Raw genomic sequence first — 23,677 nt, forward strand, 5'->3', positions numbered from 1 at the left:
TTGTGTGAGGTGGGTTTTGGTGGCCTCATTTCACAGATGAGGGGGAAAGTTAGGTATCCGGAAGCTTGTAAGGCCTCAGAGCTAGCGCCATCTCTGTGAACTTGATTCAGCCGAATTTCTGAAGCCAGGCTGTGCAGTTGGGTTAGTGAATGGCACCCTCAACTCACAATGAGGTAGAGAATGCGCCCGTTTTACAAATGAAGTAATCGAGGCTGAGAGAGCCAGAGCCTGGTCTGTTCGACCCAACTCTTTAGTGTTTCTGCAGTAGCCCATGTGCCCCGTGCTCCCCACCCATCTTCCCGAGGCCTTTCTAGAACACACATTTGGTGGTGTGGCACTTACACTAAAAATATTCTAGTGGCATATTACTATTTAGATAACTCATGTTCCATGACAAGGAATCTGGAATCCTCCAGTTCCCAAACTGTCCATGCTCTATGCTTGGTTTCTCAGTCCACCTAGAAAACTTCAAATTTTTCAAGACCAAACTGGTGTTGCTCATCAGATCCTTTCCCATCTAACAAGCCAAATGCCTTCTTGTCAGTGTTGCCACAGAATCCTTTAATGTGCCTTGAGCAGACCGTAACCGACAGAGCACCATCTCCTTTCTGCTTCTAGCTCCTGGCCCAGGAGAGGACCAGGGGCCTAGGAAGCACTGAACACGGCAGGGGCCGAGGCTTTACCCCATCACTGAAACCGCAGGTGTGGATCTGGCCTCCTTAGGGAGAGTCCGGAATCAGCACTACGGAGAGTGGCAGAAGTGTCCTTAGTCCGAGAAGGTGCAGACCTGTCCCAGGCCCTTCCCACACACCACTCAACAGATTGATTTTTCCCTCTTTCTTTATTGTTAGACACAATGTATAAACACGTAAAACAGAAAACAGCAGGGATCCTCTTGGGCCTCAAAACCAGCAAGGAAGGAAGAGATCCCAGAGACTTTTTTTAAAGTACAAGACATACTGCCTGAACCAAGGGCATGGAAGGCAGGCCAGAGCCAGCAGAGAGCTGGACTAAAGGCTCCTTCCCTCTCCCCAGAGCCAGGATAACCCCACAGAGCCCCCCACCCGTAGCCGGTCCACACAGGCTGAAGGCCACCAAAGGGAAAACTCTACACCAGAGTCTTCCCCACCTAGAGAGAAGGGCAACACCCTTCCCATCCTCTTTCTTCCCATTTTTGCTCCCTTGAGGGGTATGACTGAGGAAAAGGAAGGTAGTGTCCCATGTCACTCTGACCCCCTCCCCAGCTGCCCCCATACTTGGCATTTACCAAAACCTGTCCCAGCTCAGACCCTGGCCAGACCTGCCAGGTGTCCAAAGTTTGCTGGGGAGGGATGGAGAGTGGAAGAGGCTGGGTGTGAAACCAAACGATCTTTTATTTGCAGTCGTCACTGGGGCCGTTTCTTGTTGCTTATTTGTTTGCTGGCCTGCTCTTCCAGCTGCATGGCCAGGCGCAAGGCCTTGATGACATCTGGAAGGAAGGGGTGGTGGTGGACTGTGGGTCAGCGGGGGTCTCAGAGGCCCCTTTCCCTCAAGGCAGAGCCCCATCCTCCAGCCACACCCACCTCGCAGGGCTGAGAAGTGCTTGGCTTGCTGGACCAGGGCAGACTCTGCCTTGTTCACGAAGGTCTCCAGGTCGTAGTCTGGCTGCTCAGTCATCTCAGAGAGTTCAAGCCAACCTGGCCCTTGCTGTGGTGACACGGGGGAACCTCATCAGTACAAAAATGACCAAACCAACTTAGCGAATCCTTCCTGCGCCCCTACCATCTGCAACGCAGACGACATGCGCGAGATGCCCGTTCCTTCAGCCACAGCCCGCACTCCGCCTCCTGACCTCCTCCCGCAGAAATCAGCTTGAATCATCCTCTTTCCTGCTTCGAACTTGTCCCTTTTCCGCAGGTCAAATGAATGTCACAATCTGTCTTGATATCACGCCAGAAATGGGAGCAGCACCTTTATTCTTTCACCCTTCTTGTCCCCAGATCCTACCAGTTTGGCCCCTTAAATGGTACCTGAGTCTCATGTCCTCACTCCAATCCCATGGTGGCCATGGCCACACTCCGTCTAGGGACCCACACCTCTCTTGAACTCTTAACAATCTCCTAACTGCTCTTAACTCCAAAGTGCCTCTACTCATGCTCTCCCATGTTCCCAAACCAGGCTCCACGCTGCACCTAAAGCTCTGGGAAGACCGTGTCACCTGATCCCACCACACTCACTTTCCTCCCCTCAAAGGCATCCCTCATGACCAAGCCCAGGCCGTGGAGTGAACCAGAGGTCCTCTAGCATCAGGTCCCCGCTGACCTGGCCACAGCCTTAATCTCTACCATCTGCTCGCTCCTTTTGCTTTGACCAGAGTGAACCTCTCATTCTTCCCGAAAGTACCATGGCCTTTCATACATTTGTACCGCTGAGCACTCCAGGGAGGGAGAACAGGCTTAAGTGCTTACTCTTCATGGCCCCTCCTCAGTTCCAGGCGGCCCAAGCTCCTTTCTGTGCTGCACCCTGAGCGCCCACTGGCAGAGAGCTCTCTCGGGCCGCCCCTCCCACTGCTCTCCCACAGCAGGAGTCACGGCAGCACCAGCACCACACCTGCCCCACGCTGCCTGCATGCTGGCCGCTGCTGGAAAAGCGTCTCACTTAACCCTCAGACGCAAGCCCCCTGCCTTGCCCGTTTTAGAGATAAAGAAAAGGGGGCCTAGTGATGATAAATGACTTTCATAAGGAAATCAGCTTATAAGTAGAAGAGCCAGGACTGACGCAGTTTTATTTCAGGGCGTACTAGCCATACCTCCCGTTGTTGGTCTTTGGTTTCAGCACAGCAGTTGACATATAGAAAGTACTCACCAAACACTCGCTGAATAAACGAGCCAAGGTCTTTGCATATAAATCACCCTCCAAAGCCTCAGTCAGGAGCAGAGGAGAGCCACTAGCTCTGGCTAGGAGGATGGAGGGGAAAGGCTATGCACACAGGGCCAGGCTGGAGAAGGGGGTATGTTAATGAGTTGTTCTAGAACAGCTAGATGAATAGGTGGAGAATGAAGGAATGCTAGATAGAGGCCTGCCTCTTGCCATCCCTATCTGAAGACCTGTGGGAGCAAAGCCCAGGTCACGTTCAAAGAATAGTGCTGAGCAATGCTGAGGGCCTCTGCTGGGATGGATAGCCAATCCCTCCCTAGCCAGAGCCAGCTCCTCACCTGTATAATCTCCTTGAGCTCCTCCATGGCTCTTTCCTCCAACTCCCTGATCTGAGACATGGCTTCATTAAAGCTGGACATCTGGGAAGATAGTTCCTCCTCTTCCTTGGAGAACTGAAGGGGCCAAAAGGAGAGGTACAACAGTATGGCCTAGTTCCGGTCTCAGGAGGCCACATTTCCGTTCTGCCTGGCCCCACCTTACACCTTACATTGCCTGTGATCAGGGACCCATGAGAGCTGGCTTCCATCTCTTCTGTTTCCATTTGAGTTGGCTGCTCCCCACTGGACCCGCTGTGGGGGCTCAGCTCCTTGACCCTGAGGAAACAAGAAGGTCTCAGAGCCCACAGGAGCCTCCCTGGCACTCACAAGACTGCAGCACCACTCAGACCATGAGGCTCAAAGGGAGAAGCAGCTTTGACTTTGGCCTGGAGGACCCAGGCTGGCTTCCAACCAAGGCCTGAAGGGGACCGGGATAGACCATCTAGCATCATGTCTGAACTCCCAAGTCTCAGATTCACTGAGTCACAGAAGAATATACAGTAGGCACTGAGACTCCAGAGTGTCCTCCCTCTTCCTTTCCTCCCTCCTGCACCCTCTCCCCCTCCCACTGGCTGTGGGTACCAGTACCTGTCTGCATATCTTAGTGTGTTTAAAGTATATTCACAGGAGCTTATGCCTGGAGAGATCATGGCAATCTGCAAAAGGGGGAAACAGGCAGTTAAGGGTCGAGGATCACAGGGCAAGGGCACCAGACTGCCTGCTGCTGGAGACCGCCAGGAACTGTCTGAGCTGCTGACAGCCACACAATACTGGAGCAGGGAGCTAATTAAGCACCCACTCCGTGCCAGGCAACTTGCGCCAGGGGCACTGAAAATTAAGGCATCTTGTAAATTGGTTCCCTGCCTTTAAAGGCATATCTGGTGGTACCCCCCCTGTTGCTTTATCACTTTATTGACCCGCTCACCAAGGTCACATCTTAAGGAGTGGTGGCTCCTGCTAGAACCTTCTATTCACCCAGGCTCAGGCATGATGGTTTAGAGCTTAGTCAGAAATTCCCACGTTCCCTAGTAGGCCAGGAAGAGGAGATTCCTTGGAGGGAAGGAGGGCAGATCCTAGCTAGCAGGGCTTATAGACAAAATAAGGAAGGGGACAGACATCATTTAAGGCCGTAGCCCTTTCCTATCGGCAAAGCTGGGAGCCAACGAACCTGAGGGAAGCCACAGAGGGCAAGAGAAGCCTCCTCTCCTGCTTTCCCATAGCCCTCCTTCTGCGTTCTGCGGCCCCATTTCACCAGGTAAGGGAGCACTGACCATCCCCAAACCAAGAGCTCCCCAGACACACAGTCAAGGGAGCAAATCCTTTCCTTCTCTCTTGAATAGGCAGAGGAACTTGGTACTAAAAGGCCGTGGGCGGGGGTGGGGGTGAGGCAGCTGGGTGGTACAGTCAGTTAAGAGTCGACTCTTGATTTGGGCTCAGGTCATGGTCTCAGGGTCCTGGGATTGGGCCCCACGTTGGGCTTCGCACTTGGCAAGGAGTCTGCTCGAGGATTCTCTCTCTCCCTCTCCCCGTGACCCTCTCCCTGCTCATGCACATACGCTCTATCTCTCAAATAAATAAATAAATCTGTAAAATAAATAAGTGAATAAATAAAAGGCAGCGGGGGATGCCCAGTGCAGATCAAGCCTGGAAACCCAGGTGGCCAGGAGCACCAAGCCTGCCGAGACAGCACTCAGTGTCTTCCTACACCACCTCCAAAGTGACCCTACTCACCATGCAGGTCCTTGAGTTCTCCCCGATAAAGGAGTCCCTCAGCACCTGTGTCAGCTTGCTCTCTCGAAACGGGGTGTGAGCCTTGTTCTGCCCCAGGGCCCTGATGCACTCCTGTGGGGCGGTGGCAGGAGCCACTGAGGTTCCATCCTTCCTTTTAAGCCAGGCACCCCCTCCCTCCCTCCACCAGAAGCCCTCCAGGCCAACCACCTCTGTGTAGGCCCTGCTACCTTCAGAGCCAGGAGGCTCTTGTTGATTTCGGCACCCTCCATGCGGGTCTGCCGATCAGCACTGGAAGTGTCGGCGCCTCTCTCATTCCCTGCCAGATCCACCAAAGAGAACTTGCCATGCACTCTCCCTTTGGCTCGAAGAAGAATCTGGAAGCAGGCATGGGAGCGGGAAGAGTTGGAGTTGGCAAATGTCTGCCCAGAGGTCCTGTGTCAAAGGAGAGCAAAGAAAGGCTATGAGCCTCTGAGGTTACCAGCCGCTGTGGGTCCCCAGAGTTCAAGTCACCCCACTCCACAGCACTAAGTCCTCTGGTACAAGGTGCACAGGTCAGGACTCTGAGCAGTCCTGCGTCGTTTTGTCCTGGACTTCTGTTTTGTCATCCATGGGCAGCAGCTGTCCCTCCAGCTCCGGACCTAGCAAGTTTTCCTGGCAGTGAAAGTACTACATGCTGTGCTAGGGCCTTGGCCAGACCTGAGGGCCCAACAGCACATGGGGAAGGAGGAGTGGCCTGTGTTGCAGGGACATGGGGAGGATGAGGGGCTGTCATGAACTACTTGTCAAAGCTTGAGGGCCCTGAGGAGGGCAGCCCACTCCCTGGACCCCCATAAGCCACCCACCACCCCACTGCACCATGCCTGGTGGCAGAGCACTTCCCTAATTCTGTGGAGGAGCTATGACCCCATCACTGCCAGCCTAGAACAGACCCAGAGCTCCTGTCTCCTACCACAGAGGGAGAGAAGAACAAGCAAAACCCTAGAGAAGTCAGGAAGCATGCTTTGGGGTAAGAGCCTGGAAATAAAGTCTGCCTTGTGGGGGCACCTGAGTGGCTCAGTGGCTAAGCGTCTGCCTTTAGCTCAGGTCATGATCCCGGGGTCCTAGGACTGAGCCCTACATCGGGGAGCCTGCTTCTCCCTCTCCCTCTGGCGCTCCCCCTGCTTGTGCTCTCTGTCAAATAAATAAATAAAACCTTAAAAAAAAAAAAGTCTGCTTTGGTAGATTTAAGACACTATGACTCGTTCCTGATGAGCCTGTGGCCCTGGGTCATCTGCCCTGTTGAGAGTCCTTAAGGCAGGGGCCCTCACAGCCCTCACCAAGCTGCAGAGAGCGGCACTGTGTGGAAGCGGCAATGGGCTCAGAGCGAGGGTCTGTCACCTGAACCAGGCATTCGGTGCCCCCCGCCTCCCCAGAACTCTGACCTGCAGGCACTGCCTATGTCGATCATCTTGACGACGTCGTCGGCACAGCTAACCAGGCGCTCCTGCAGCCCCACCACCTGCACCTGCTGCTTGCCATCCTCCAGCACGCGCAGCTTGGCTTTCTTGTTGAGCAGGTCGAACAGCTGTGCCAGGCAGGGGAACAAGGCCAAGGCCATCAGGTGCCAGCAGCCCACCCGACACCCCAACTTTCAGGGCCTGTCCCTGCTCAGATAAGTGCTGGCAGCAGGGACGGCAGAGAGAAGCTAAGCTGGGTGGAGGGCAGTACCCTTGAAAGCTGAGTCGGACTGCCTCAGTTTACTATGACTCCACTACTTTGCCAGCTGTGGGAGCCTGGCCCCATCCGCACCTAACGGCTCCAGGCTTATTCCTCAGCTGCAGAATAATGACGGTGCTACTTCCTCATAGGTTATTATAGTGATCGAAGGAGTTGAGACATGTGCTTAGCACATGATCCCTTATCAATAATCCACATTAGCTATTATTATTCTCATTGAGCTCCTGCTCTGGGGAAGGCAACTCTGCAAAAGCACGAGTATAGAGATAGAGTACAGAATATAAGGGCTGGAGGAGACAGTGAAAGAGATGAACAGAGAATGAACGTACGCGATCAGGGGAAGAGTAGAAAGGAGGTGGGTCAAGGGAGGACAGGACACACACAAGGCAAAGCTCCCACGTGAGAGGGAGCCCTGAGGAGTGTTCCTGTCCTACTTGCTGAACTTGGGCCCCATCTCACCATTAGATGAAACTTCCGACACGTGTCAGGGCAGAGCAGCCCATCAAAGGCTTGATGGCCCACAGGTTGTTTGGTTTCTACAATTTCTAGCCAACCTCCAGGATTTAGAAAGTTCAGGGGCCCCAACAGTATAAATAGGGGCTCCTTGCCGGCTAGCTACCTTCCCATTATAGATCTCGAAGAATGTCACATAGACTTCCAGGCCCAGGTTCCGGTAGCGGGGCTGATTCTTCAGGAGGAAGACGTCTCGGGCTATGGGAGAGAGCCTGGATTAAGCAAGCAACCCAGCTTTCTGTGCCCACCCCCAGTGCGGCAGAACACATACTTACAGGCCATGGCATAGATCCCTTTGGATGCATTCTGGGCTTTCCCGGAGAGGTCTCCGCCCATGGTCTGCAAAGGGAAGGGGTGGAAGACTGTTAAAGGGCCCTGGGCCTAGGCCAGAGCGCTATTGGCTCCATCACCCCAGCGGGCCATGGCACCAAAGCTGAGATGCTGCACCAGCCCAGGCATCTGGCACAAGAGCATCTGGTGATAGGGCGTCTGGACCAACAGCACTTTCTGCAAGAAGCTTACCTGCTTCCTTCTCAGGGGCCCAGTGTGGCACCATGGGCAGGTCTGCTCCCTGGCAGGCCTGAATACTCACATGTGTCTTGCCACTTCCCGTCTGGCCATATGCAAAACAGGTTGCTTTTCCCCCTTCAAAGATGGTCTGGACCAGTGGCCTTGCTGTGAACCTAAGAGAAAGGACAGGAAAGAGTATATATTTCTCCTATTGCTCTTCCACTGCAGAACTCCTGGGGTCTTCAATTCCTCCTTCCAAGCACTCACACACCTCTCCTGCAAAGTGGTCCCACTTATAAATCTGAAGTTCTCCCAGCCAACTGGGGAGGGCTGGACTGACCTGCCAAGATTAGGCTGGCGGCCTTCACTCTGAGCCACCAGCCCTCCTTCTGACCCTGGAGACCCAAGGTGAAACCGTGAGCTTAGTAGCTGACTGCCAGCATAAGAAACACTACAAAGATCAGAGGAAACCCTCTAAAGCAGGAGCTTAAAATATTTTAGGCATTGTGGGCCAATTAGGTCTCTGTCACTTTTTTTTAAGATTTTATTTTTAAGTAATCTCTCCACCCAGTGGGGGGCTGAACTCACAACCCTGAGATCGAGTTGCATGCTCTACTGACTGAGCCAGCCAGGCGCCCTGCTGTCACATTTTTTCCAAAAAATGTTCCTTTAAAAGCACAGAACACTCATTCTTAGTTTGAGAGCCCTTTTTTATAAAAAGGGATTGTGAGCCAAATTTGGTCCATGGGCTGTAGTTTGTCATCCTCTGGTCTGGATCAGTCCTGATAATAGAACTTTCTGTGATGGAGTGCCCGGGTGGCTCAGTCGGTTTAGCATCTGACTCTTGGTTTCAGCTCAGACCATGATCTCAGGGTCAGGAGATCGAGCCCTACATTGGGCTCTGTGCTCAGCATGGAGTCTGCTTGAAAGATTCTCTCCCTTTGCCCGTGTGTGCTCTTTCTCTCTCTCCTTAAAATAAATACATAAATCTTTAAAAAAAAAAAAAAAAAAGCACTTTCTGTGATGATAGAAATGGTCTCTACAATAGCAGCGGCCACATGTGGCTACTAAGCACTTAAAGTGAGGCTAATTTGACTAAAGAATTGAATTCTGGGACACCTGGCTGGCTCAGCTGGTAGAGCATGAGACTCTTGATCTCAGGGTCATGGGTTTAAGCCAAAAAAAAAAAATAACACTGAATTCTTAATTTTATTTTTTATTTAAATAGCTACATGATGGAGTGCCTGGCGGGCTCAGTCAATGGAGCATGTGATTCTTGATCTCGGGGTTGTGAGGTCAAGCCCCACCTTGGGTGTAGAGATTACTTAAAAATAAAAATCTAAACAAACAAAAACTAAAAACCACATGAGGCTAGTAGGTGCTGTATTAATTAGACAAAGCAGTCCTAGTGTTTGCAGAGTCTGCTAAGCTCAGTGGGTAACATGATGGCTGCATACGACACTGGAAGAACCCCTACAGCCTGCCCAGCCCAGCCTCCGCAAAGTGCAACGGGTAATACCTCACTTATGAGTGATTCAAGGATGGGGTGCTGAAGATGCAAAATGGGATGTGAAAAGCCCAAGCTGGGCCTTCCTGGTGCCCGAGAGTCGCAGTCGGAGTCAGAGGCAGAGCCAGAGCCAGCCCTGTGATGGCTGATCCAAAGAAAATATGAGGCCGGGAAGGGCCTCGGAGTTCAGTGTGGCTGTGAGTAGTGTACCGCAATGTCCCGCGTGGAAAAGAGGAAGGCTGGGGAAGGGGAAAAAGAGGCAAGAGACTAACCTGTAGACAACTTCATTTGAAACTGTCTCATCAAATGCAAAGTCGAAGCAGAAGGCTTGGTTCTCCAGATACTTTGTTAAGTCCACTTTTAACTTGGGTTCGTGGACCAAGAGAAGACACTTGCTGGGAACGGAAATCACATCAATTTCTTTCTTGGCCAGTTCTGCAGAAGGAGAGTATTTCAGAGGATGATTCCTGGACACGGAGGATGGCAGTCCAGAGCCTTCTGACTGATCAGGGCTTACCTTGTTTATTTAGCGGGCGCTTCCTCACACAGACACATATCCTGTGCTCTTCGATCTTCAAGAGGGTCAGAGAAGACAACCAACCAGTGAGAGGTCAGAGCAATATTGAAAGAACCCCTCCTCTTCCAGTCCCATGTCTGGCCCACTCAGGGGCCAAGACCTGACACGAGGACCCTGCCGCCGCCGTTAGTTACTCTAGAGCACAGCAGGCAGCTCCGAATTTCCTCCCCAGTTTTCTCACTCTGCTGCCGACAGGTTTCAATGCTACTTTCAAGATTATTAGCAAGGATCTAGCCAACCTATGCAAGCGAGAAGGTGGGGGTTTTGGAGATCAGACTCTCCCATCCAGCCTTACGAGCTCCAGCCCACCAAAGGGTATTGACAATACCTCAAGGGTGAGTGGAGTTTCCCGCAGGCTCTCACTCTCCTAAAGGGGAAATCTGTCTCTCAGTTGTACACTTACTCAGGAGGGACACGTAGAAGCCCTTTGGGTTTACTTACAGGATCAGTCACAGTAAGCGGATGACATTCCAAAGTAGTCCGAAATTCTTTAATCATCCGGGCAAATTCCCAGTTTGGAAAGCTGTTGTCGTACTCCTGTTTGGACAAGGGCGAAAAAGGACGGACTGCTGACATGCGGAAATGTAAATGCTCTCAGAGCTCAGTGCTAAGCAGCAGCGCCGACAGCTCTTTATATGCACACAGCCCTTCAGTGGACAAAGACCCCCCCAGTCTTACTTCCTCCCACCCTGACTTGAGGCTGAGAACTCAGGAACAAAGCCCTGAGAACAGAAATTGGCATGGGGGTGCCTAGGCATGCACCAAACCGCTCTAGGAACTAGGGCCAGAGCCACTGTCCCCTTTTTAGTAGACCAGCATGTTGAGATTCCCGAGAGCAATGAACCCAATTGAGGGGAAGTGCTCCAAACGGGAACTTCATCGCAGCACTGCCCCCACCCCCATACACACAACTGGGGGTGGGGGCAGGGAAGCAGGCAGCACTGCCCAGCAGCCCCGTTGCCACCGCACTGTGACGGGTGTGCCTATTGATCAGGATGAAATATTCCTCACCCGAAGGCTTCAAAAAAATATCTGACTTACTTGTTCTCTGAATCCTAATGAGAAACCAGTTAAATTTCCTAGATACCAGAACTGGAGCCTCAGAAATGCTGGGGCCCAACTGTATCTCTTTGCTGGTGAGGGTGCAGTCAAGGACATCTGTCCAAAACGCTTGACCTCAGAAAAGTACCTGTGCTCGCTTTATTCTCATTTCGGAGTTCTGGGCCCTCTTCTCTTCTCGCTTGTTCTTCATTTTTTCCATTTCCTTCACAATACATGATTTCCTCCGAACTGTGGGGGAGATGGTGGGGAAGAAGCCCACTATTACCTGTCTAGGCCAGCCAGCCTCCTCTTCAGCTGCTGTACTGAGTCCTGGGCTTTTCCCAGGACTAGGCCTTCCCTAGACCCTTGCTCTTAAATGACCGTATTGCAAGGAGAGGCGGCAGCAGGTGTGACTGTTGGGAGGGCCAAGCCCGCGAAGTAAAGACTTACACAAGCACTCTAGGCCTAACCCAAGCTCTCTCTGCGCCTCTGTGGCATTTTCTCAACAATCAAAAGAGGGGATACCATCCCTGATTGATCTTGATGGTCATTCTGGGTTATTCTTTAGGTGTTGGCCAAGACTTAAGCTGTGACAACATCTCAACCACATCAGAGGGCCCCTATCAGCTAGTGGACACAGGGTCACAGCAAAACATGCCTCTGTGTGACAAACATGGTTTGAACTCAGGTGCCAAAGCAGGCTGGGTTTGGGACATGATGGAACAACCTGTCCTGCACCAGGAGCAGGACAGCAGACAGCTCAGGGTATCTACCTGAGTTCACAGGGTTTGCAGAAGAGCTGCCTCGGATGGAATGGACTTGCTCTTCTACCTCCTCGCTGACCATCGTCAATGGTATTTCAGCCACTGCCGGGCAGGAGGACCTAGGGGGGCCAGCTGTGGGGGAACAAGAGGCACTGGAGAAACAGGTGGGCACACCAGAGCTGTGCTCCTCTGAGCCCTAGCGGCTCACAGGCCAGGAGGAGTGCAATCGACAGCTGGCTCAGCAAGGGCTCGGGCTCCCACAGTGTGAGCAGGGCTTGGGCTTTTCCCTTCACCTCAGTCCACACCCTGAACCCAGTCAGTCTCTCTGCGGGGGTTGGCTCCTGGGATCAAAAATCCTGGAGGGTGGGATGCCTGACTGGCTCCGTCTTAGACAGTACAACTCTTGATCTAAGGGTTGTAAGTCTGAGCCCAGTGTTGGGTGTAGAGATTATTTAAAAATAAAATCTTTAAGGGGCACCTGGGTGGCTCAGTCGCATGACTGTCCAACCCTTGATTTCGGCTCAGGTCATGGTATCAGGGTGGTGAGATCGAGCTGTACTTCAGGGGAGTCTGCTTTAGATTCTCTCTCCCTCTCCTTCTGCCCCCCGCCCCGCCGCTCCCCCTCTTTCTCTAAAATAAGTAAATAAGTCTTTAAAAAATAAATAAATCTTTAAGTTAAAAAAATATATATGTATACATATATATGTCTCAAAGGGTATGTAAATAGCTCGGGACTTCACCATGAAGGAAAAGCCTCTAAAGGCCTGAAGACTTTAGGCTTGACCCAAGCATGGGTTCTCAGGCCAGGGCTTTCTACTCATTTGGAAGAAAAACCAGGACTTTCTGACTTCTCCAAAGCCTTGGAGCCTGGATGGCTAACAGGAACAGAATGAAAATCCAGGAATAACAGGAAACTGAGCGAGACACCTGGGTCTCTCAGTGGGTTAAGCATCTGCCTTCGGCTCAGGTCATGATCCCAGGGTCCTGGCATCAAGTCTGGCATCAGGCTCCTTGCTCAGCAGGGAGCCTGCTCCTCCCTCTTCCTGCCTCTCCTCTCTCGGACAAATAAAAAAATAAAATCTTAAAAAAAAACAACAACAACAACAACCAAAAACAGGAACCTGAGCAACAACTAAACATAACTGATTCAACCCAGAAAGCTACATGCCATGATAACTCATTACTTTGCATACCTGGTTGTGACCCTTTTGTTTACCCTCATTTTATTAGAGCTGAATTTGATACACGTAAGATGTAATGATTGTATATCTTACAAAATCTGTACCTGCTTTATCTCATAAAAGTTCACAGCTAAAAATATTGTTAGTTTTTTTGTTTGTTTGTTTGAAGATTTTATGTATTTGAGAGAGAGAGCGAGCATGAGCAGGGGCAGGGGCAGAGGGAAAAGCAAACTCCCCACTGAACAGAGAGCCCGACATGGGACTCAATCCCAGGACACTGTGGTTATGACCTGAGCCAAAGGCAGATGCCTAACCAACTGGGCCACCCAGATGTCCCTAAAAATATTTTTAAAATTTTATTTATACAAAGTCCAAAAAGGGAAAAAGTTACTTTATGCTATCAGAAGTCAAGATTACAGGTACCCTTAGGGGCTAAGGAACTGGCAGGAAGCTAGAGGGGGACTGTTGGGTTGCTATTAATGCTCTGTTTGATCTGGTGTTAGTTACAGGAGTGTGTTGTTCAGTTTGTGAACTATATACTCAATGATATATCTGCTTTTCTGTGTATATATTATGTTTCAATGAAATTAAAAGAGTAAAATTAAACGATTTCCAAATAAGGGAGCAGTGGGTGGGGGCCGAATAGAACTGAAGCCAGGGAAGTGTAGGATTCTCAGGATATTCCAGAACAGGGACAGGGCAATGTGTGAGGAGCTGCTCCAGAACTGCAAACAGGAAAAACAGATTCATTACTCACTGGGAACTGAAAACTGCTTGCGGGAATTTGTAGATGCTGGTAGCTCTACCTCCATGTCATTCTCCTGAGTGGTAATGCGAACCTCTGAGACAGTAGACATTCGAGTGGAGCGGCTGCGGAGACCTGAAGAACCAAGGGCAGTGGCCCGTCAGGGCAGCGAGAGCAGGAGGGCCAATGGGGACCACTAGGGGGCAATCCTCCAAGATTCTGTATAGGGTGAGACTGGTCCAGACCACCAGGAAAGGAGCCCACCAACTTCCCATTCCTTCCACCCCCAAAAAAGGAAAAATTAGAAGGACCAAATGCTAGTGACCTCAAAACTAATCTGTTTGTTCTGCCCATCTGAGAGCTCTCAAGAGCAAGGACGTCTCCCATAAGAGCACCTGTCTTGAATAAATGGAGGGACCTACAGCCAATCTGAAATCCTTTCTGAAAAGGCAGACCTCTTCTCTGAAAAAAAGCATTATTAAACCTTAACCACAGTAACACCTACCACCGTACAATCTTCCCATATTTCAAAACAACACTGTAAGGTAAATATCAGTATTCCCATCTGATGGAAGGGGAGGCATGAAGGCTCAGAGAAATTAAGCGACTTGTCCATTGTCACTCAATTAGTAAGTGTTGGAGCCAGGACTGTCAGATTCCAAACTCTGGGCTTTTCCCACTGCTCCATGATGCCTTATAAAGCCAGGCCCGGGCCATATCATCAGATCACATCAGCAGGGTCAGCTACACTGACTTTCTGGAATCTTAGAAGAATGCTTAACTGAGAGAAACAACTGAGTTATATCTGACTTCTTGTTACCTTCTACCCATTTATACAGTTTCCCTCTGTAAGATAGAAACAATTCATTACCTATGAAGTAAGTCAGAAACTTGGAAATAGAACACATGGTATAACGCAGGCAAACAACAACTTGTACTGAATTTCTGATCTCCTAAGTCTAGGCTGACCTGATGGCTCTGTATAATCCATGTCTTACATTAAGAGCATAGATTATTATCATTTTCCTATTTCCCAAAAGATTTGTCAGCTCGTTTCATTTCCACTGCTGAATAGCATGCACCCGTATTAGGATTTGTTTTTCATTGGGCTGTGGCAATGTCCTCTGAGGACAGTAAGACCATTCCCATTTCTCTTGCATGTCTTTACGGTACAGCTAGCAAGAAGGCCAGCACCCCACCACTCAGGCCCAGCCCAAGCTTGCAATTGCACCACCTTCCACCTGGGATCCCCCCAACCTGAAGCTCCAGGCAAGCAGTTTCTGGGCCCCTGCGGTAGTTGGACCATAACAGGGCCGTGATCACCCCTGGCTGGGACAGGCCACGAAGGCTGCGAGGGATAGCTGGCTCTGAGTCATAAGCTGGATTTCTTGGGCAGTTTGCACCTACCGCCACCCCACCCCCTAAAGCTACAGACTACTGTAGTCAGAGTTGGTGTAAGTGGACTGCTTCTGCGGAGAAAGCACAAGTGTCTCCTAGACTTCAAGGCAATGCTATTACTTTTCCCACCCCACGCTACCCGCAGATCGCCACAGCACCATCGACTATACTTCTAAACAGCCCAGACCTAGCTTTCCTCTCGGCCTGCTCACCACCTCACTCCGAGGCACACTGTTCCCGTGACGAAAGAAAACAAGCCCACCAGCGGTTGATTATCGCTCTAGAGGCTACGGGAAAGGCTTCTAGGCCAATTGGCAAATTTCCCAAATGCATCAGGTCCTTGGGAGGTTGGCCTAAGGGTTGGATACTTTTTTTTTTCTTAAACACTTTTTTGAGGTATGATTGAAACACAAAAAGCTGTAGATATTTATTCAACTCGTTGTGTCTGGACATAAAGTAAACACCCATGAAACTATTATTACAATAATCAATGCCATAAAATTACCCGTCGCTTCCTAAGGTTTGTTCCTGCTCCCTTTGTTTTGTATTTCGTTTATTTTTGTTTTGTTGTTAATATAAGATCTACCCTCATAGTAAGATTTTAAGGACACAATACAGTGTTGTTAACCACAGGCCAGATTTTGTACATTAGATCTCCAGAATTTATTTCCCAAAAGAGAAGTTTCTCATGAAACTTTGTACTCTTTGCCTAAAATCTCCCTATTTCTCCCTCCCTGTAGGTTGGATTCTTCCTCACTAAGATGCTTGGAAGACAGTGCAGGACTCAGCCCACATAGAGCCACCTGCTAAAGTGGAGTAATGAGTCTATGCCACAACTTCCTGTACCCCAGGAACGTTATCCCAGGCACAAACGCCGCGACGATAAGCCAAGAGAAATCCATTTACCTTCCTTCGGAGCAGGAATTTTGGAGTTGACTGATCTGCGTTTTTGTTTCTGAAAAACAGAAAAACCATCACAATATATGGTTCCTATCAATGTTCAAGGACCTATCTTAGGTCCATGTGTTATGCTGAAGTCCTAGGCAGTCCCAGAAAATTAGCAAAAGCTAACAAGCCAACCAGATCATCTGGGGCACTGGTTCGGCCACATGACAAGCACCTACCTGGACCGTTACATTCTCCTGCAGGGGCAGATTGTCCTTTGGGTGTAAGGGAAGAAGTTGTAAAAGTTCTGGGTTTATTGCGGCCACATCATCAAAATCAATCTGCAAAGAGCAAATAAAAAGTTTCAGTGGAACAGCATAGCTTCTTCAATCCAATTGTATCTCCACAACCAAGGCTACCCCTAGATTCAGAATTTACCAACGTTAAGTTCCACCAAGTACCAATAACTATAAACAAATAGTCCTTAGTCACGATTTACCATCTAGATGGATATTGGTTCCTGATTGCCAAGCCAATGGTAGATGTCAGTGACGAGAACGAGGTAAAGAGGAGGGCAGACAGGCAAACAGGTAGTCCACAGTAGATCTAAGCCACTTGGCTTCCCTACTGTTCTGCTGGGCTGTGGGGTCCTGCTGGGCACAGTCCCCTGAGCACCTCTTGCTGGCTGACACGGAGGAGCAAACAAGTTCTAACTGTCCCGGAGATAGTAAAAATGGAGGGCCCTTCTGGATCTTATGGGCGGGCACGAGTTCCCGAGAGCTGCGACCTAACCCTAAGTCTTCCTACATTTTCTACTGGGCCCAGAAACTTCTTCCCCAGTCACGGCTTCCTGCTCATGCCTTCCCTACTTCCTGCACATGCCTATAATGAGGTCACAATTCTAGGTTTACATCACCAGAGTCCTGCAACCCTCTAGGAACAACTGAAACTTCATCAGCACAGTTCACAGCAGTTTACAACACAGCACCAACTTGGTTATCAGCAGCTCGAAATGTTTCTGAGCTGAAGCATGCGCTCCAGGGTGAAAGCTTTACCTCCTACATATGCAAACTATACTTATTAACTAGCTTATTCAAACAGTAGGCACCACTAAGGCAGTAGTGGGGAAGTATTCAAAGATGAATGAAGACATACTGCCCTTGCCTTCAGTTAGCTCATATTCTAATGGAGAAGTCGTATGCGCAGAGCACTAGAATCGAGGGCAGCCCAGGACAAGGAGAGAATCACCAAATGCAAAAGCTGGCAAGTACTTTGCTAACCACACTTTTGTCCCCATTTCTTGGATAGCTACAGACCCTTACTACACACTTCCCCTGTTTCTGACACTTAAACCACAGAAAACAAACAACATAGGAGACCAATGATCAAACAGTACTTCTGACATTAACTCTCACACTGATGATTCAGGGTGAACATCCCAGGAGGAAGGAGTAAGAGTGACAGTGTGAAGGCAGCAAGGCACTAGGCATGGTCACAGGGTGGGGACCGGACCCATCTGTCCCTGGCCCAGCATACTTTGGAAGAAGAGTGAATAGTACAAAGAAAAAGGCTGACTGGGGTCAGATCCTGAAAAGGCTTTGAATGCCTCAGGAGGATGTTTAGACCTTATTCCAAAGGCAAACCTGAGCTGGAGTGAAGCCCAACAAGAACTATATTTCTAAACAACAAAACAAGCTAACAAAAATCACAAGGAGCTACTAATAGCTGGTTGAAAAGAATTTTAGGAACCTCTTGACTCAAGGGCAGATAGTGTAAAGTATTCAATCCTTTTATTTCTCAAATATACTATCTAAATAACTGCATACCTACCAGGACTATGCTAGGCAAGTCCTTTTCATGTGTTATCGCATTATGCTCCATGAAAGAAGGTCCAGGTCTGTCTTATTCACCTCAGTGTCCCATCTGGCATTTTGGAACCAGTACAAAAGTATCTGTTGAATAAACCCTCACAACAACCTTATGAGGTAGATATTATCATCCTTGCTTTTTGGTGAGGAAACTGAATTTCTAAGAAAGTTGGAAACATGCCTGAGAAAACAAAATAGTGGCAGAGCCAGACTAGATTCCAGGTTTTCATACTTCTAGCCCAGTGAACTTCTTACCACACCACAACGCCTCTAAAGCTTAAATGCCTTAGTCACATCTCTCCTCTTCTCAAAATCTTTCCAAGGCCCCCCAGCACCTACAGAATAAAAGCTTAAACATCTTGGTGCCAGAGATGAAGACCTTCTGGTCCCCTTTGTCAATTGTCCAGCACCCTGAGCCTTCCACTGCCTGGAGCAAGCTTCTTCACTAGTCTCTACGAGGGCCTTCTCACTGTTGCTGCTAAGCCTTTCCGTCCCACCCCCACCAGTCAAGCTCATCCTCAGTGAGTTAGCACCTCTGAGCTGCTCTAGCACTATTCATCTGTGCCGTTTATCACAAGCTGCCTTCTGTTATTTGGTGTTGTTTTTTTTTTTTAAAGATTTTATTTATTTATTTGACAGAGACAGCCAGCGAGAGAGGGAACACAAGCAGGGGGAGTGGGAGAGGAAGAAGCAGGCTCCTAGCGGAGGAGCCTGATGTGGGGCTCGATCCCAGAACGCTGGGATCACGCCCTGAGCCGAAGGCAGACGCTTAACGACTGCGCCACCCAGGCGCCCCTGTTATTTGGTGTTTTAGAGATACTTTTGTCTCCTCAACTGGGTTATCAGTTTTGCTCCCCAAACTGATGTCATAGGTAGTTTGCGCTCAGAAGCTAGGGTACACAGCAAGGTTTTAGGATTCTGTGCAGTTTGTCCTCTACAAACACACCAGAAACTGTTGATTGTTTCAATTTAGACCAGGCCTGGCTAAATAAAATCCTAACGTATCCAAAGAGGACCATGTTTAAGATTAGGGAGGACAAGGCAGCATCAGAAACAGGGCTCTCACAAGTTCCATTTCCACACAGATCTTTTTGTTTTTTTAAAAATAATCTCTCTGCCCAACATGGGGCTCGAACTCAGGACCCTGATATCAAGAGTTGCTTGCTCTACTGGCTGAGACAGCCAGGCGCCCCTTCACACAAATCTTTTAGGGAGCAAGGTGTTAAATGTGGTAGAGGCATTATCATAGAACTTACCTCTTTGCCCTTTGTGGCATCTCCTTCTGTCCATTCCACTGAAACGCAGGATTTCTCCAAGTTCACAGTCCTTACACTGGCACTGTGGATTATGCCTACGGTATGAAAAGTCCAGTTTACCCATCTTTTTCACTTTTAGGAGCCCACAGAGACTCTAATGTGGAGATGACCTGAAGGAAGGGACCGCTGCCTCTTTCTTTCCTTTTAACACTAGAAGACGAATAAACCTCCTGGCACCTTGCCTTTAGACTATCCCGCCCTGAGGTAGGTAGGGAACAGGTCTTAAAACTGAGCTGCGGGGGATAAGGATTAGCCCCCACTCAGAAGAGAGCCTACAGTGAGGTGAAGGTATGTCTGGGCAGAGAAGTCACTCTAGTCCTTAAGTACTGTTCCTCAACACATACTGAGGCTCTTGTGCCCTCGGATGTCTGACCATTCTCCTAATGACAGGGTATTCGACCTGCCAGAGACGCGGTAGCTGCCTAACCAAAAAAGAGGACAGAATTGCACGCTCCTGGAGAGCAAGGATCTTTTCTGCCTGATGAACCCTGAATCCCAGTGCCTGACATCCTGCAAGTGTGCAATATTTAGAGGAGAGTAAAGGGGTCAGGAAGTTGAGGTCCCTACAAAAGCAAGGCAGTTTCAGGGGAGAACTCTGGAGGCGAAGTGAATCTAGCAACCCGAACTTCCTTAGGAGGTCCACTGACTTGGAGGAGCCCCGCCCACTTCCGAGGACAGGGAGGGAACCTACCGCCAGAGGAGGCCCCTGGACCTAGGTAGAAAAGACCAACAGCCATGCAGACACCCAGACCAGGTGGAGGCGGGGGAATCCCCAACAGTGTCTTGGCCCTGCTGTTTGGGGAGGGAGCCGTAATTTCAGCCGTCTCACAGCCCACGGGTCCCCTTGACCTCGCGACCCCGCCCCTCACCATTACTGCGTTGGATCTTGATCGTGAGACCGGGAAACAGGCGGGCCTGAAGCGACGAGTCCATGGGCAGTTGCCGGGAAGAGAAACACGAAATGCAAAAACAACCCCACAGCTCCACTAACCCTATCCAGACTTAACGCCGCGCAAACCGCCGCAGTTTAAATCCCGCGCGCCAGCGTCTTTCAAACGTCATCACGCTGCCACCGGCTTCGCTTCCGCCAGTCCGCCGCGCCCTCCACAGCCTATTGGGATATGTAGTCTCGGGTCGGTTTTCCGGCGCCTGGGACCGCCCGCCCTCCTGGCCACACCCCCGCGCGCTGGGCCTTCTGGGAGCCTGGGAAGCTCGCCTTGGAGGATGGGTTGGTTGTTGCTGGCGTTGTACCGCGAGTTCGAGTCCTTCCTGGATTACCCAAACTGAGAAACTCCAATATGGTGTTTGAGACCGAGAGCTGTGGGATCCTTCAGACATGGGTTTAAATCCCGACTTCTTCAGTTACTACCTCACTGACCTTGGGCAGTTTAGAAACTGGACTTGTGCGGTTTCCTTTGCACAATGAGGAGCCTGCTTTCTCCCTCACCGAGTTATTGTGAAATTTAAATGAGGAACTATGTTTAAAGTGCCTGGGAGACACATTACCTGGACATTTATTGTCTACCACGTGCTAGGCATGATGCTGGGTGCTAAAGATAGTGAACAAGACATAGTTCTTGCCCTCCTTGACCTAACATTTCTGATGTGAACAGGGAATGGAAAGATGTAACAAGTAAATTACAAATTGTGGTAAGTGCTCTGTGGGAAACTGAGATCTGAGATAGAAAATAATGGAGAACCTGCTTAAGATAAAGTGGCCAGGGAAGACATCTTTGAAGTGATATCTAACCTGAGTCTAGAGAACAAGAAGGAACAAACTATGATAAAATGGAGGACAAGAAGGTGGAGAGCATCCCAGACTAAGATTTGAGGATGGCGTGTGCAAAGGCCCCGAGGCAGGAAAGAACTTGATCTTGTTTGAAGAACTGAAAGAAGCCATTGTGGCTGGAAAGCAAGAGGAGAGGCATGAGAACATGTAACCCACAGTAATAATTTTGGCTTTTATTCCAATGAGAAGTCATTGAAGAATTTTAAGCAGATGAGTGACAAGATCTGAGTTACATTTGATTTTATGTCTATCAGACTTGCCGATGTGTGGACAACTGATTTGAAGAGGGAAGACTGGAAATGAGGTCATTTAGTAGGGAAGAGATTATGCTGGCGAGGCGCCTGGGTGGCTCAGCCCTTAAGCGTCTGCCTTCAGCTCAGGTCATGATCCCAGGGTCCTGGGAATCCAGCCCCGCATCAGGCTCCCTGCTCGGCGGGAAGCCTGCTTCTCCCTCTCACACTCCCCTTGCTTGTGTTCCCTCTCTTGCTGTCTCTCTCTGTCAAATAAATAAATAAATCTTAAAACAAACAAACAAACAAAAAAAGATGCTGGCTTAGCCTTAAAACAAACAAACAAACAAACAAAAAAAGTAGCTAAGAGAATGGCTTAAATTTGGAAGGTGGAATGAATGGGTCTTGCTGAAGGGTTGGATATAGGGGTGAAAGAGAAGGGGTAATTATGGTTGATCTCTGGTTTCTGGCTAGAGCAACTGGGTAGGTAGATGATGAACTATTTCCTGAAATAGGGGAATGGGGTTGTGAAGGAAACAGGTATGTCTATGGGGGGTAAGTTTCATTTTGGTCTTGTTGAGTATGAGATGACTGCAAGACTTCAGAGTGTAAGTGTCAAGTGAACAGTGGATATACGAGCTAAGAGCTGGGGAGAGATCAAGGCCAGAGATAGAGATTTTGTAGTCATTTTTATGTAGATGTATTTAACTGTCGTGCAATTGCCTGAGATCTAGAAGAACATCCATAATTGAGCCCTGAAGCAGGCCAGCATTTTGAGGTAGGGCAGAGGAGCAGCAGCAAAGGAGATGAGATTAGGGTGGTTTTAAGAGTGCGGAAAACCAGGGACTAGAAGCCTAGGAAGGAGTGAGGAAGGAGAAAGGAAACTAGGAGAGCTGTGAAAAGGGCAGGTAAGATGAGGATATAGAAATAACCTTTGTTAGCACTTAAGTCATTGATGACCTTGAACAGTCTTGGAGAAGTATTGAGGGTAAGAGCCTGACTAGAGAGAGTAGAAGTGGGATATTGTTTAGGGTTACATACAGATGTAATAAAAGAATAAAGATATACTTGGGAAAGATAAACACTAAAGATTTAGGAGAGCAGTTTCCTCTGGCAGAGGGGGTAATGAGATTGGAGAAGGTACTGCAACAAAATAGTTTTGGGTTTTGTTTTTTTTTTTTTACATGAATCATGTGTATACACAAGTGTTCATTATGTTATTTTCTCTACCTCCTGTCTTAGGAACCTGATTTTAACCCATCCCTACCTTTTTCACTTTTTCTACCTGTGGGTCCAGGCAGTTTGCAAACTTCATGGCTGCTTCCCAAGGCCTATGTGGAACCCTTGGGACCCATGGGTTTTTGCAGGACGGCTATTTCCAATTCCTCAACCTTGGGCAGATCCAGTGAATTTTTCCTGGCCCCACATTGGTAATAAAACTCCTCCCCTCCTGTTGTAGGAACCGAAAGTCAAGACATTAACATGGGTGGCTCAGTTGGTTAAGTATCTGACTTCGGCTCAGGTCACGATCTCAGGGTCCTGGAATCCAGCCCTGTGTGAGGGTCCACACTCAGTGGGGAGTCTTCTACTCCTTCTGCCCACCTCCCACCCCCTGCTCTTGGGCTCTCTCTCTCTCAAATAAATAAATAAAATCTTTTAAAAAAAAGTAACATGAAGTGGTCCCAAATCAGTAAAACCCACAGGAAACTCAGTTCTTAAAGTCTAGAATTTTTTTGTGTGTGCTAAAAAGGAAGACAGAAGGCAGAGCAGCAAGGGGAGCTGACCCTGGAGAGGCCCATGGTCTGAGAATATTGAAACCTCTAGGACCTTAGAAAATACAAAGCCATTAGATTAGGGGTACATGTGTCAGGGACTCCAGCATATTACCACAGACACATTACCATGACAGAAAAAAAAAAAGCCCTCTGCTCCTTGAACTGGTAATAGAACAATTGGAGTCTACAAAACTGGTATATTTAATATTAAAAAGAAAGAATTAAAAAATAAGTCATGGGGGGTGCCAGCTGGCTCAGTTGGTAGAGCACACAACTCTTGGTCTCGGGGTTGTGAATTTGAGCCCCACGTTGGGTATTGAGATTACTTAAAAATAAAATCTTAAAAAACATCATTGTGAAAGAGCCAATATAGGATAGAGCAGACATAACTGGACAAAAATAACAAAAAACTTCTTTTTATAAAGGGCGCTGAAAAAAAACCAACTCTGGAACTATACTGCAATTCCCAATGAAATAAATGATCTAGTGGGTGGAAGGTGAAAGGTTACTGAGTACAGGATGTTTGCGGGATGCCAGAGTATTGCTCCATAAATAATTTGCATTAACAGTTTACAAAGGGAAAGCATACCTTTATGTGGGTGATGTGGCAGTCACTACTGCAACCAAGTGATCAAACATAGCGTCACTGGGGGTGGGGTGACCTGACATTATGTGTCTCCTGATAGGATATAATGTGAACTACACAGCATCATCCAGGAGATGATGATGCCAAAAATGTGTAACTTAAATGCAGTCTAACCCCTAGACTTGACTTCGGGCTTCCAGGAAATGCAGGGGATGGAGGAGCAAATGCAACAACACCAGGAGGAATAACGAGGCTAGTTTAGAATGTAGGACACTGCAAGATATTTAACCTAGTCTCTTCAAAAAGTTCCTA

At 49.0% G+C, this 23,677-nt stretch overlaps 1 protein-coding gene across 2 annotated transcripts; it reads right to left on the reverse strand.

The window, feature by feature from the left end:
- Positions 1-1,355: 1,355 nt before the first annotated feature.
- Positions 1,356-21,143, reverse strand: KIF2C (kinesin family member 2C). Of its 2 annotated transcripts, XM_008699305.2 has the most exons (21): positions 19,855-21,143; positions 18,926-19,020; positions 16,041-16,142; positions 15,823-15,871; positions 13,531-13,653; positions 11,602-11,724; positions 10,977-11,077; positions 10,229-10,324; positions 9,728-9,782; positions 9,483-9,645; positions 7,786-7,876; positions 7,469-7,532; positions 7,300-7,391; positions 6,386-6,528; positions 5,192-5,396; positions 4,965-5,075; positions 3,822-3,889; positions 3,404-3,509; positions 3,195-3,308; positions 1,563-1,686; positions 1,356-1,468 (listed from the first exon to the last, which is right to left on the reverse strand). In XM_008699305.2, the coding sequence occupies exons 1-21, from the start codon at positions 19,916-19,918 to the stop codon at positions 1,386-1,388; spliced, it is 2,172 nt and encodes a 723-aa protein (XP_008697527.1). In that variant the 5' UTR covers positions 19,919-21,143; the 3' UTR covers positions 1,356-1,385. The 2 variants fall into 2 exon arrangements, with proteins under 2 accessions (XP_008697527.1, XP_008697528.1); XM_008699306.2 differs by lacking the exon at positions 11,602-11,724.
- Positions 21,144-23,677: the final 2,534 nt, after the last annotated feature.

The sequence above is a fragment of the Ursus maritimus genome, unplaced genomic scaffold (assembly GCF_017311325.1).
Source record: "Ursus maritimus isolate PB19 unplaced genomic scaffold, ASM1731132v1 scaffold_12, whole genome shotgun sequence".
In the NCBI taxonomy this organism is placed as follows: Eukaryota; Metazoa; Chordata; class Mammalia; order Carnivora; family Ursidae; genus Ursus; species Ursus maritimus.

Coding starts and splice junctions, on each gene's coding strand:
- KIF2C (XM_008699305.2), bottom strand. CDS start 19,918: ATGGACTCGTCGCTTCAGGCCCGCCTGTTTCCCGGTCTCACGATCAAG. Junction 7,877..9,482: donor TCAAATGAAGTTGTCTACAG/GTTAGTCTCTTG, acceptor CCTTTCTCTTAG/GTTCACAGCAAGGCCACTGG. Junction 3,510..3,821: donor ACACTAAGATATGCAGACAG/GTACTGGTACCC, acceptor TTGTTTCCTCAG/GGTCAAGGAGCTGAGCCCCC.